Genomic DNA, 14391 nt, shown 5'->3' on the forward strand with positions numbered 1-14391 from the left:
TGAATTTTTTTGAGCAATCGTGTTTTAGGGTCCATAACTTCTAATTTAATGGGCGTATTTTGGAAAAAAAATAAAATTAATTGAAAAGAGAAACATCGTCTCTTTAAATCCGTTATAAATAGTCTGGATGTTGCCTCACATATACCAGAGATATGGGCAAAATTCAACGAATACCCAAGTTTGCAAATTTCTAACTTTTTTTGATTAATCGTATTCCAGGGTCCACAACTTCTAAAGTAAAGGACGTATTATTCTAAAATACATTTAACTTGGAAGAGGAACACATAACATTGTAAGGTAGTCGGCATAGACTGGCTATAGCTTCAGGTATGTCAGAGTTATCCAAGGATTTAAAAGTGTAACCAAAACATTTTTTTTTGTTTTTCAGAAAAATTCTAAAACCAAAAATAAAAACCAAAAATATAAATCCAACTAAAAATAAATAAATAAAACACACAAAACAATTTTACAATTTCTTGTTTTAAAACAAAATAATAATTTATTTTTTTCAATTTTTTTTTTCGTTGAGGTATTTTGTTACGATTTTTTTCTTCCAAAAAACATAAATTGGCACGTTTACTCTAATGGGGGGTGGGTACACAGGAAAAAAATTAATAAACTAAAATAAAATAAAAAAACATATTTATAAGACACTTAAAAAAGGCTTAAATAATACACAAAAAATAATAAAAATCAAAAAATATAATAATTAAATAAACATTAATTTTTTTATACACAAAAAATTCTAATTTTTCATATTTTTTTTAAAGGAAAAAAAAAAAATAAACGTACACAATTTATTTTCTAGAATCAAATCATAAATTAAAGTTCATAGAACTTTTATTTTTTCTTAATTTTATACATGTTAAAAATCATAAAAAAATAATAATATAAAATTAAGTATGGAAAGGAGGTGGGGGGAGGGGGTTTTTTTATTTTATTTTAAATAATACTAACAACAAATTTTTAAAAATTATACTCTTTTTTGTTTTTTTTTTTTTTTTTTTTGTAAATGAGGTAAGACATGGAGTATTTTTTAGTTTTTTTTGTTTTGAGGTGGGGAAGTGGAGGAGATTTTTTTTGGGAATTTAAAAAAAATTTATATTCAATTAAAACTAATGGAATTTTTTTGAGGGAAGTTTTGTGTTTTTTCTTTGTTTGCTTTGGGTTTTAATTAAATTAAAAAATAATAACAATTGTGTTTTTATTGCTTATTTGTAAAATAATAAAAAATAATACATTATTACAAAATAATAATAATAAAAAATATGAGTATAATTGTTGTTTTGTTTTGTTTTTTTTTTTAAATATGACACTAAGAAAATTTTAAATCATGAGGCAAGCAAAAATCATAGTTTTTTTTGTTTTCTTAAATTATAAAAAAATAATACAATTTATAAAAATTATAAAATTAAAATTAAAAAAAAAATACTAAAATTATTAACACTAATAATCCCTGATATTGTTCTGTATTTATTTTTATATTTATATAAAAAAATGATTTGGTATCACTATTTAGTTGTCTTTCTTTTCGTTTTTTTTTCGTTTTTTGTTGTCCGGAAAAAAAATAAATCTTTGAGCTTATGTTTGTTTTAAAAATTAATGGCATTTGAACGCATTGTCATTGAGAATTACAAAATTGAGGGTTTTGTAATCAAGGTATTTCAACATATTTTTTTTACAAGAGAATAAGGTTTTGGAGAGATGAGAGACACATGAAATGTAGTTATTTTTCAAATTTAAAATGCTTGAAAAGAGCTTAACATATTTTTAAGAGAAAGAGAGAAGGAGGGAGTGAGAGATATCGGAAGAGAGTAAGTGTTTTATTAAAGTTATTTTCACAACTCTTGTCAATCCATGAAAGTTTTGCTGAGGGAAAACCAAATTTCAAAGAGAGTGAGTGAGAGAGAAAAGTTCCCTCTCACAATTAAAAAAAATAGGAAAATACTTAAAATGCCGAGCAACAAAAATATATCCAGTTTTTTAATCTCCAATCCCTATTTAAACCAATTAAATTCAAAACACAATTAAATATGGCGCCCAACGTGGGGCCAATTTCAAAAACAAAAAATATATTTTGTTTCCACACACCGTCTTTAAATGTTTTGCTCAGAGAAATCTAAGTTCTATAATTATGAGAGAGATCAAGATTGAGAGAGAGAGGAAATAAGAATATACCATTTGCCTCTTCCAAATTAATCAAGAGAGTGAAGGAAGTCAAGAATAGCAAAATTATGGCAATTTTTTATCTTCGAATTCCATTTCTATGCAATTAAAGAAAACACCTAATCAGACAATTAAAAATGGCGCCCAATGTGGGCCCATTACTATAAAAATATATATGTTCTAAAACTATGAGAGAGAAAGAGAGAGAAGGAAGAGCATTTTCTCTTTTACCATTTGCCTCTCCCAAATTAATCAGGAGAGTACTGGAGGTGAAGAAAAGCAATATAATGTTAATTAAATCAAATACTAAGTCAAATCATAAAAAAATGGCGCCCAACGTGGGGCCTTCTTCAAAATTTTCTATTATTATTTTTCCTTTGGTGACTCAAAAAAAAAAACAATTCTGTTTTTATTTCCATTGAAAATAAGCAAATATGATGATGTAAACTATTACAGCCACGTTGGGCGCCACTTCAACATTTCATTGAATATTTCCAATGATTTCCTCCTTCGGTTACTTAAAAAAAGTTAAACAAATCAAGGCCTATTTTATTTCCAAGAAAATTGGTGAAATACGATGATATGGACAATTAGAGACACGTTGGGCGCCACTTTGAAAATCCCTAGGTGTAAAGGCCAAAGTAGGACTGTAGCCCTAGAAGACAAGAAGAGCAAAAATGTAGCCATTCTTTAACTCAGAAACCATTTTCTAACCAAGTAAATTAAACTCCAATCTCAAAAAATTACAAATGGCACCCATCCCACGTTGGGCGCCACCTTCATTAAAATTTTCTAATGAATTCTGCCTTCAGTTACTTAAAAAAGTTAAACAGAACAATGTCCCTTTTAATTCCATGAAAATTGGTCATATTTGATGGTATGGACAATTGGAGACACGTTGGTCGCCATTTTGAAAATCCCACGCTATAAAGACCAAACTAGGACTGTAGCCCTAGAAGACAAGAAAAGCAAAAACGTAGTCATTCTTTAACTCAGAAACCATTTTCTAACCAAGTAAATTAAACCCCAATCTCAAAAAATTACAAATGGCATCCATCCCACGTTGGGCGCCACCTTCATTAAAATTTTCTAATGAATTCTGCCTTCAGTTACTTAAAAAAGTTAAACAGAACAATGTCTCTTTTAATTCCAAAAAAAATTGGTCATATTTGATGGTATGGACAAATGGAGCAACGTTGGGCGCCACTTTGAAGATTCCACGTTATAAAGATCAAACTAGGCGTGTAGCCCAAGTCAAGAAAAGTAACCTCAAAAACCATATTCTAACCAAGTAGTGAGAGACCTCAATCCCAAAGATTACAAATGGCGCCCAACGTGGAATTCATTAAAATTTCCAATGAATTCCTTCTTCGGTTACCTAGAAAAAGTTAAACAGAACAATGTCTCTTTTAATTCCAAAAAAATTGGTCATATTTGATGGTATGGACAAGTGGAGGCACGTTGGGCACCACTTTGAAAATCCCAAGGTGTAAAGACCAAACTAGGTTTGTTGCCCCAGACAAGAAGAGCAAAAATGGAACCATTCTTTAGTTTAGGAAAATTTCCAAATTTCCATTCAAATTGAGCACTAAATCACGGACGGAATTAGACGGAATTTTTTAAATAAACCCGAAATCTTCTTTTGCCGGAAAAAAGCTGAAAATTTGATAAATGGTCCTTCGACTTGAAAAAAAAAATGCTAAATGCTCAAACACTTCGCTCAGAGAGAGTGAAATAGTAAATGGTCCTTAATTTCACTTCTGAGGAACTATCGAGAGAGAAATAAGGTATTTATTAAAAATCCTTATAACCTTTGGGAAATTCAAACGGAATTTCTTGAATAAACCCCAAAAACGATAAATGGTCCTTCGACTTGAAAAAAGTGCTAAATGCTCAAACACTTCGTTCAGAGACAGTGAAGTAGTAAATGGTCCTTCGACTTCCACGAAAAGACGCTTCAATTTTTAAACTCTGAACTTTTTTCTCTCTTTTTGTATTTATGTACATTGGCGAAAATCTCCATGCTACCTGTATTCCTGGATTTTGTCATTAAACTAAGAAAATTTTTTGAAACTAAGAAAATTTTTTGATATGAATACTGTAAAGGCATAACATTTTTGGCTCACATTTTTTGCAATCAATTTTTTTTTTCAAATTATCTGGTCAGAGTTTAAGAAAAAGGAGGTATATTAAGTTTTTTTTTTTGTATTTAAAATTGTCCTGTTTGCAATGACCAGAGCAGGGCATTCAAATACAAAAAAATCAATTTTTGAAAATGAAAATTGGGAAAAATTTCATCAGTCTAACAACTATTCAAAGGCGGAATGAGGAAGCTGCAAATTTTCTCTAGCCTTGATTGTTTCACCAACAAAACTCTTTGCTTTCAATTAAAACTCCACAGTATGGCTATGAAGAAAATTCTCATTTTTAGGGCTTAAAATATATAAAATCACCTTTTTGGGGAAAATGATCCACGTTGGGCGCCAATTGCAAAACTGCACAATTTTGGGGGTTAAATGTCTGAAATCACCCTTTTCTCTTACAAAAATAAAACAAAGCCAATACTTCTTTAATTTCTCATGAAAATTTCCAAAATATGGACGGGAGTCAAAAACGAGTCGTATTGGGCGCCACAAGCAAAAATTCAAAACTTCAGGGGTTAAAATGTCTAAAACCTTTTTATGTCTACAAAATCTAAAACAAAGCCAATACTTCTTTAATTCCTCATGAACATTTTCCAAATTTGGTTATAGAGCCACGGGGAGTAAAAAAAAGAGAGTCACATTGGGCGCCACTTAAGAAAAAAAACAAAGGTAAAGCCAAAATCTGGCTTCCCCGGACTTTTAGATTTTCTTCGCTGCATTTATAGAGGGAAGCGTCTAAATCCCGTCGCTATGGTGAGGCATTTCTTGCACGGCTTCCTCGGAAGTAAAAAAAATATGTATTTATGAAAATGGTAACAATCGAAACTCTGCTCCTAAAAAAATTTTCATATTTGGATTTATAGGACAGTGAAGTAAAAGAGTCACGTTGGGCGCCACTTTAAAAAATGCAAAGGGCAATCAAAAATCTGGCTTCCAAGGACTTTAAGATTCTCTTCGCTGCATTTACTCGATATGGGAGGAGAAATAAATCCCGCCATTCTCATGAGGTATCGAAACTCTGCTCTAAAAAATTTCCATTTCCATATATCAAGGGGAGTAAAAAAACAGTCACGTTGGGCGCCACTTAAAAAAAATCGAAATTCAAGCTTCCCAGGACTTTGAGATGCTCTTCGCTGCATTTACTCGATATGGGAGCGGCGATAAATCCCGCATTTCTCTTGAGGCTTTGAAACTCTGCTCCTGAAATATTTCCATATTTGGTAATAGAGGCAAGGGAAGTAAAAAAATTGTTACGTTGGGCGCCACTTAAAGAAATCCAAATTCAAGTTTCCCAGGACTTTAAGATTCTCTTCGCTGCATTTACTCGATATGGGAGGAGCATCAATATATCCCGCCTTTCTCTTAAGGCTTCCCTCGTTTGAAAATAAAAATATATTTACGAAAATGGTGATAAAGAATCTGCTGTCCCAGAATTTTCCATTTCCCTCGATTTTCTCAAGAAATTTTCTAGAATCTCTCTTGAGATGTAATTTATGGAAAAAGTCTCTCCCTGCTGGCACTTCAACATTTTCTCTCAGTAAAATCTCTCATTCATTGTGCCAACAAATCTCTTGAGTATTTCAGAGAGAAATCGTATTTCTCTCGCGGCTTCTCTGGATTTAAAAAAAGACATATTTACGAAAATGGTGATATCGAAACTCTGATCCTGAAAAATTTTCCATATTTGGTAATAGAGGGGAGGCAAGGGAAGTAAAAAAAAGTTACGTTGGGCGCCACTTAAAGAAATCGAAATTTAAGCTTTCTAGGACTTTAAGATTCTCTTCGCTGCATTTACTCAATATGGGAGGAGCAATACATCCCGCCTTTCTTTTGAGGCTTCCCTCGTTTGAAAATAAAAATATATTTACGAAAATGGTGATAAAGAATCTGCTGTCCCAGGATTTTCAATTTCCCTCGATTCCCTTAAGAAATTTTCTGGAATCTCTTTTAAGAAGTACTTTATGAAAAAGTCTCTCCTTTCAGAGACTTCAAAATTTTCCCTCAGCAAAATCTCCCATTCATTGTGACAACAAATCTCTTAAGTATTTCAGGGAGAAATCGCATTCTCTCGCGTCTTCCTCGGAAGTAAAAAAAGACGAATTTACGAAAATGGTGATATCGAAACTCTGCTCTCTCTCCCTCTCTCTGATTTAAAATTCAGAATCTCTCATTCTGTCTTAAATATTTCAGGGAGAAATCGCTCTTCTCTGGATAAAAAAAGACGTATTTACGAAAATGGTGATATCAAAACTCTGCTCTCTCTCCCTCTCTGATTTCAAATCCAGAATCTCTCATTCTCTCTTAAGTATTTCAGGAAGAAATCGCAGTTCTCTCGCAGCTTTCACGGATTTAAAAAAGGCCTAGTTACGTAAATGGAGATATCGAAACTCTGCTCTCTTTCTCCCTCTCTCTCTCTTTCTCTTATCATCTTCCAGATTTAACTTCTGTTTTTAAAAATCCATTTAAAAAAAATGTTTCCAAAAAAAAAAATTCCCTTGTCTCTCATCTCTCAAAAATCCTTGGATCAATCGCCTTAGACCTGGACAACCCTGAATTAATAAATAGGAATTTCTTGTTCAATTATCTGATAGGACTGTGGCTGGCTACTACTGTCGCCATGTTGCAGCAGATGTTGCTGGTGATGCTGTTGTTGCTCCTGTTTGAGCATTAAAGAGAACTCTGTGGCCCCAGCACCAGCACCGCCACCGCCACCACCCGCATTAAATTGCTGTTGTTGTTGCTGCTGCTGTTGCATTTGTTGCCTTTGTTGTTGTTGCTGCTGAATCTGTTTCTCATAGGATTCTATGCTAATGTACTCCTCCTCATCCATATCATTCGGATCATAGTCATCTAGCTCTTCTTCATCCAACAAATCCTCATCATCAGCAGCAACATCATCCAAAGGTTGCATGGCCGTCGATTGCGGGGTGGCGGTTTGCAGCTGACGCTGTGGCATTGCCTGTTGCATTGGCGAGGGTGAGGCGGAATTTTCATAGATAGTTTGTAGCAATTGGCCCGACATGGTGGTGGCCATGGTGGCTTGTGAGGGCGGCGGTGGTGGTGTGGCCGAGGAATATGAACTATTTGAGGCCGAGGCCTGGGGATTTTCCAAAACCAAATTTGGCGTTTCTTTGGCGGATTTCTTTTCCGCCTTGAGAAAAGCAGTTATACCCCGCCCACCGGCGACCCTCGACTTCTTGGTGGCCACCCTTGGCCTACTGTGCGTCTCCATGTGCTTACGCAAATGATCCTTGCGACAGAAACCCTTTTCACAAATCTCACAGGTGTGCTGCTTATTGCCCGTATGGATGGCCTCAATGTGCCGCCGCAAATCGGTCTTGTGATGGAATTGCTTCGGACACATGTCACACTTGTGCGCCTTGTCCGTGGTCTTGTGCTTACCCAAATGGGTAATGTAGACCTCTTCGGTTTGATAGCGTTTACCGCACTTCTGACAACGAAACGGATACTCACCGGAATGGAAACTCTTGTTGTGCTGCGTCAGGTAACAGATTTTCGTGAACTCCTTGTCACAGGGTATGCATTTGATGCGTCCACTGGGCAGTACGGTGACAGGCGGGGCGCCCACACTGCTCGAGCTGCTGGGATTGCGTTTGCGTTTGGTGGCCGGTACAATGGCGGGTGGTGGTTTTTTGCTCTCCACCTTGTTTTCCTCCTCCTCCTCCATGTCTTCGGGGAGTTTGGTTTGGGGAGGCGTTGCGCTGCGGAACTCCTGCAGCTGCTGCTCGCCACTGCCATAATTGTTGTTGAGATAATCATCGGAATATTTATAGGGCTTCTGATCCATGGAATTGCTGGTGGATGAGGGTGTCAGTGATGGCGAATAGGCCATGGAAGAGGGCACCACGGTCACAGTTGTACTGGGCTCTTGTTTGTATTGATAGGTCATGGGTGGCAGATCACCTTCATGGGGTGACCTCTGGGCCATGTAGGGATTATAGCTGGCCTGCGAATACAGAGTTGTCGCCCCTCCACCCGTTGCGGCCGGTATCAATTGCACAATTTGACCATCCTCCATTTGTATCAGCTGCTGATGCTGATGCCCACCCGCCGTGGTGGAGGTGGGCACCAAATTCCCATAGGCATCCAGGGTATAAATCTCCGCATTGGCCAAACTACCAATGGAGGGCAGTTGGGCCCCACCACCATTACTGCCACCATTACCAATAATAGTGTGATGATAGGTCAGCGTGTGGTCCAGCGGCTGCAGTACCGAGCCCTGCTGCTGCTGCTGCAGCTGGTGGTACGATGGCATGCTGGTGATGCTGTTGGTGGTGGTGATGTGCTGCTGGTGGGTATTGGTACTGATTGTGTCCAGCTGCTGCAACTGCTGCGGAGTATTGGCTAGCGGCTGCAGCTCCGTAAGCGACTGCTGCGGCATGTGGTGGCTGGGCGCCTGCAGCAGCATATTGGCCATACTGGTGGGGATGGTGGTAGTATCCGGCTGCCCCATGGTGATGTGCTGCGGCGGCAGCTGCAGCATACTGCTGGGCTGCTGCTGCGTGTTGATAGCCAAAGGCGGCATGCTGATGTAGGGCTGCTGCGGCTGTAGCTGATCCATTGTATGGGGATGAAGCAGCGGCGGAGGGGTTGGCGTGAGGGTATAGGTGGCCGCCGGCGCCATTTGCTGCTGCTGCTCCAGCTCCAGTTGCTCCCGGTATTGCTGGTGGGAGATAATAAGGGGCGAGTGGACTTGCATGTTGCTGTGGGTGCTGCTGGGCGTGGTGTTGTGATAGAGACGCTCCATGTCCGGCGAGGCCTGGTGCTGCTGCTGGTCCAGCTGATAGTGCAAGTGATGCTGTGACTGTGGCATGTGGTGGTGTGCCTGCTGCACTTCCTCCAAGTCCTCCTGTTTCACATAGACCTCCTGCTGCTGCTGCTGATGATTCGGGGTGTGAGCCGCCGTTTGAGGTTCCGTGAGTATGCCCACTGCCTCCTCCAGCTCCTCCTCCTCCTCCCCGGCCTCCGCCAGATCCTCCTCCTCCTCCTCCTCGTCTTCCAGATCCGGATCCTGTTGATCCGGGTCTGCCGTTGCCGCCTCCATGTGCTCGTTCTTTGTGATAAGCATTGTTGTTGTGGTTGTGTTGTTGTTGTTGTTCAGCAGGCCCCTCATTTGGGAGGACGGCATTTGTTGTTGGGTTGTCGTTGGGACGGAGGGGCCTGCTAACGCGTTTGGGTGACCGTTCATAACGGTGGTTTGCGTTTGATGTGGGCCGGACTGCTGTTGGGCGCCAGCCATTTGGGAAGCATGCTGTGGTGAAGCGTTTGTCGTGGATTGTACCTGCGGCATGTACGGATACTGCTGCTGTTGCTGCTGATACATGCTGTTGGGCGAGGGTGTGGCAGCATAGTGGGACATGGGCGCCAGGCCACCAGCTGCCGTCTGGGGCCCGCCATAGTCATGCGGACTGTTGGGCGGTTCGGGAGGTATAACAGGATTCGGCGGCTGTTGCTGTAGGGCGGCAGCATTGGCGGCGGCGGCTGCTGCGGCCGCCGCAGCTGCTGCTCCACCCCGCCGACTTGGTTTGGAGGTACCCTCCCTGGCCGGATGATGATGGGCCGAAATGGGCAAGGTGGCCGGATCAGGTTGGCCACTGGATTTCACGGCATTTTTGTGCAGCGTGGTATTGTAATGGCGTTTCAGGTGCCCTGAACTGGTGAACCATTTGTTACAGGCCGTACAATTATAGGTCTTGGGCCTTCGAGCCTCATTCGATTTCCAGTTGGCCGCCTTGGTACCCAAATTCGTGCTAAGCGCCGAACTAGAAGTGGGTGGCTCAAAATTGCCGCTACGAAATGGTTGATTTCCCGTCGCCTGGCCTCCGCCATCCGTTGTCGTTGAGGGAAACTCCGCTGGGCTAGATGACACAGCCGGCGGCATCATATGTTGCCCGGCCGTCGGAGCCGTGGGATCAAAGGACTTATCGCCAGCCATGTACTGGTTATCGCCGGGATATTCATTTTTTATCATCGGATATTCCGATTTAATGACATTTGAACTGTTGCTCACATGATAGGGTGAGTCCTTGGACGTGGGATAGTAGGGTGAGTGGCTGGGCATGCTCTTGCCACTGCCATCATTGGAGTTTTGCTGGAGATAGGGCGGAAGACCTTCGGTGGATTGTTGGTCCCATGTGGCCATGCCGGCCCGCTGTTGCATGCTGTGCATGGATTGTAGGGGATCTGTGCTGGAGCCATGATGATGCATCATGCCACCGCCGCCGGGCATGAGACCCTGGCCACCAGGTGGAGGATATAACATCTTTTGGCTATCCAAATCCAGGATTTCACCAGGATTCCCACCACCTGATTGCTGCTGCTGCTGAGAGGGATGTTGATGCTGCTGCTGATGCTGTGAGGGAGGTGTTTGCTGGGACTGCAGCTCCTCCTTGATGTAGGGCGAACTGGCATAACCACTGCTGGCATAGGGCGAGGCCCCATGCACATTGGCAATGTGCTCCTGCAGCTCATTGTCATTGGTACACATTATGCCGCATTTCTTACACTGCGGCACCCCACCGGCCGGCGAACTGGGATTGCCGGCAGACATGCTGCCAATGCTGCTGGCACTGCCGCTCATTTGCATTTGATTGCTGGACGATGAGGGACTTGTGGAGCTGACAACACGCGGACTCATGACACTTGAACTGGCCGAGGAGACCACGGGTGCCGCATGGGAATTGACCGCGTCCAGCGCATTATTTGAGGAATTTGAGGAAGCCGGTGGTGGTACAGCTCCATTAGCAGAATTGGAGCTCGAGGACAGCCCTGAGGTGGGTGTGTGCAGATAGGGATGATAGCGTACTCCGGCCGGCTGCTGTTTGCTGTAATCGGTGGCAGGATACATATTGGAGTTCTGGGAATTGCCATTCATATAATCCATGGAGCCGCTTTGCTGGGCTGCTGCAGCAGTGGCGGCGGCATGTTGCTGCTGTTGCTGATAGAACTGTTCATAGCTGTTGAGGTAGGAGGGATAACCGGAATGTTGAGTGGGAGTTTGGGGCTGAGACTGTGGCTGTTGCTGTGACATATCCATGTTGGCGGAGCCATAAATATTCTGATGGGAACCTGGATACATCTGCTGCTGCAGATTATGGCCCGAGCCAGCCGAGGTGGTGCTGGGCTGTTGGGCCCCGGCATACATGTGATGATTGGCATAGGGATGATGGGAATTGGGTCCCATGCCACCACTTTGACTCTGCATATGAGTTCCGGAGGAGTTGGAGTGCTGGCTATCACTGCCATTGTGTTGATGGTGCTGCTGGTGCTGCTGCTGCTGGTGATGATGATGAGGCTGGGGCGTGGCTGGTTGATTATCACTAGAATCAGCGGCCGCTGATATGGTATTGCTGGTATTGCCATTTGTCGTCGATGATTGTTGGGTCGTTGTGGTAGAGCTGGCAACACCAGTGGAATTGGCGCCCGAGCTATTGTTGCCCCCGGCATCCATGGCCTCTGCCTGGGAATTGGAGTTTTGTGAGGAATCAATGAGGCCATTGGATTCACTGCTTCCACCCGCATTGTTTAGGCCGCCCATGTTCGAGGGCGGCGGTTGTGAGGAATTGGCCGGCGTTTGGATACCGGCCAAAGATTCCGCCGTATGTAACGGCGGCATTTCAGTGGCCAAAGTAGCCATTGATTGCTACATTCGTTACGGAATGTTGGGTGTTGAGTTGCTTAAACAACAGCACACACTGGCAGGGGCATTAAATGTGACACCACGGCGGATGGCTGTGAGAACATAAGGAACAGTTCGCACACACACACAAACAGGCGAAAAAGCAAATCGTCCACAAAAATCTCTCTCTTTTCCTTGCTGGATATTTAGCTCTGTGTGTGCAGCGTGCACGCTCTGAAAACCCGAACAGCGATCAGGATATGATCGCAAGGCTAAAATGCTGGAGGTTTTTTTTTCTTTTCGTTCTGCTTTGTCTTTCTTGTTCTCTGTTAGGAGGTTCTGTTTTTGATTGTTTCACTTTTCTTGAATTTGGGGAAGATTTCTGCTGTTGCTGCTTCTGTTCTCGTTTCTTTCTTTAAGTTACGGTTGTATCTAAAGGTAGAAGAAGAAGAAAAAAATGACGATATGAATAAAGAAAACTGGTTTTAGATGTCAATATTTTTTTTTTTTTGAAATTTTGTTGGTATTGAAGATGGTTTTTTTTTTTTGGAAGTTATTTGGAATGGTTTGTTTGATAGGTTGGCTGGATGTTTGGAAGATTTGTATGATTCACCAGGCAAAGGATTTTGAATAGATTTGTATTTTTTTTTTTTTGGTCCTTCGAGTTGAAGATATTTTATTTTTTTTCAGCATCTTTAAATAATTGTAAAATTTTTTTTTAATAAGGTTTGAGGCTCCAAAAATGTGGATTCGAATTTTTTATAATTTTTTTTTTTGGTACTTCGAGTTAAAGATTTTTTATTTTTTTAGAATTTTTAAATAATTATAAATTTTTTTTTTGTCCTTCGAATTAAGGATTTTGTAGAATTCTTAAATAATTGTAAATATTTCTTTAATAGGGTTTGAAGGTTCAAAAATGTGGATTTGAAAAAAAAAAATATTTTTTAAAAAAATGTTTTTGGTCCTTCGGGTTGACGATATTTTATTTATTTTTTTTAGAATTTTTAAATAATTATAAATATTTAATTAATCAGGTTTGAGGCTCCCAAAATGTGGATTTGAATTTTTTAAAAATATTTTTTGGTCCTTCGAGTTTAAGACTTTTTATTTTTTTTCAGAATTTTTAAATAATAGTTAAAATATATATTTTTTAAATACGGTTTTGGATTTTTTATGAGATATTTTGTTTTTTAGAATCTTTAAATACTGAATTGAGGATATTTATTTTTATATAGATTCTTAAATACTAGTAAAAATATATATTTTTAAAATATAGTTATGGATTTTTTAATGGCCAAAAAAGGCCAAAGGCCAAAAAGGTCCTTTGGGTTGTTATTTATTTATTTTATTTTATTTATTTTTTTTTTTTTTTTTGAATATATAAATGAATCTGCTTGTTTTTTTTTTTTTTTTGGTCCTTCGAGAATAAAATTTAAATTTCCTAATACCCAAAAAATTTATCATTTTTTTTTTGTCTTTCGACTATGAGATATTTTGTTTTTTTAGAATCTTTAAATACTGAATTGAAGATATTTATTTTTTTAATAGATTTTTTAAATGCTAGTAAAAAATATGTTTTTTTTAATTATGGTTTTGGATTTTTAATGGCTTTTTTTGGTCCTCTGGGTTTTTACTTTTTCTGGTTAAAGTTTGTGAAAATATAAATGAATCTGCTTGTTTTTTGGTCCTTCGAAATTAAATATGAATTTCCAGGTTTCCAAAAAAATTGCAATGAATCTGCTTGTTTTTTTGGTCCTTCGAAAATTGAATATGAATTTCCAGGTTCCCCAAAAAAAACTTTTACAATTTTTTTTTTTGGTCCCTCGAGTATTAGATATTTTCTTTCTTAGAAACTTTAAATACTAGAAATGAGATATTTTTTTTAAATATGGATATTTTCTTAGTCCTTCGATTAAAAGATTTTTTTTATAATCTTTAAATAATTGTAAATATTTCTTTAGTAAGGTTTAAGAATCCAAAAATATGGATTGGATTTTCTAGGCTCCCCAAAAAAAATTTCATAAATTCTTTTTGGTCCTTTGAGCTTAAGATATTTTAGTTTTTTTTAGAATTTTTAAAAACACTAATAAAAATTAGTATTTTTTAAATATGGTTTTGGGTTGTTATATTTTTTTGGTTAAAGTTTGTGAAAATACAAACGAATCTGCTTGTTTTTTGGTCCTTCAAAAATTGATTATAAAATTTCCAGGTTCCAAAAAAAACTTTTACAATTTTTTTTTGGTCCTTTGAGTATGAGATATTTTGTTTTTTAGAAACTTTAAATACCAGAAAAGAGATCTGTTTTTTAAATTTGGTTATTCTTTGGTCCTTTGGGTTTTTATTTATTTTTTTTTATTAATGTTTGCTAACAATTATTTTTTTTCTGCTTGTTTTTTTTTTTTAAATTTCCTGATGCCAAAAAAAAATTATCATTTATTTTTC

General features: G+C 39.0%; 1 protein-coding gene across 9 annotated transcripts in view; it reads right to left on the bottom strand.

The window, feature by feature from the left end:
• LOC101894165 (signal element on autosome protein 2) overlaps positions 1 to 14391 on the bottom strand; it is an 81028-nt gene that overhangs the window by 48042 nt on the left and 18595 nt on the right. For 8 of the 9 annotated variants that reach the window (XM_059122473.1, XM_011294667.3, XM_059122470.1 and 5 more), the window contains one exon: positions 1265 to 12381. In XM_059122473.1, coding sequence (XP_058978456.1) covers positions 6865 to 11967 — 5103 coding nt within the window. In that variant the 5' untranslated portion in view covers positions 11968 to 12381 and the 3' untranslated portion in view covers positions 1265 to 6864. Of the gene's footprint in view, positions 1 to 1264; positions 12382 to 14391 lie in introns of those variants that run through there. The other variant, XM_059122475.1, reaches the window with a different exon arrangement.

Source organism: Musca domestica, unplaced genomic scaffold (genome assembly GCF_030504385.1).
Source record: "Musca domestica strain aabys unplaced genomic scaffold, Musca_domestica.polishedcontigs.V.1.1 20, whole genome shotgun sequence".
Lineage (NCBI taxonomy): Eukaryota > Metazoa > Arthropoda > Insecta > Diptera > Muscidae > Musca > Musca domestica.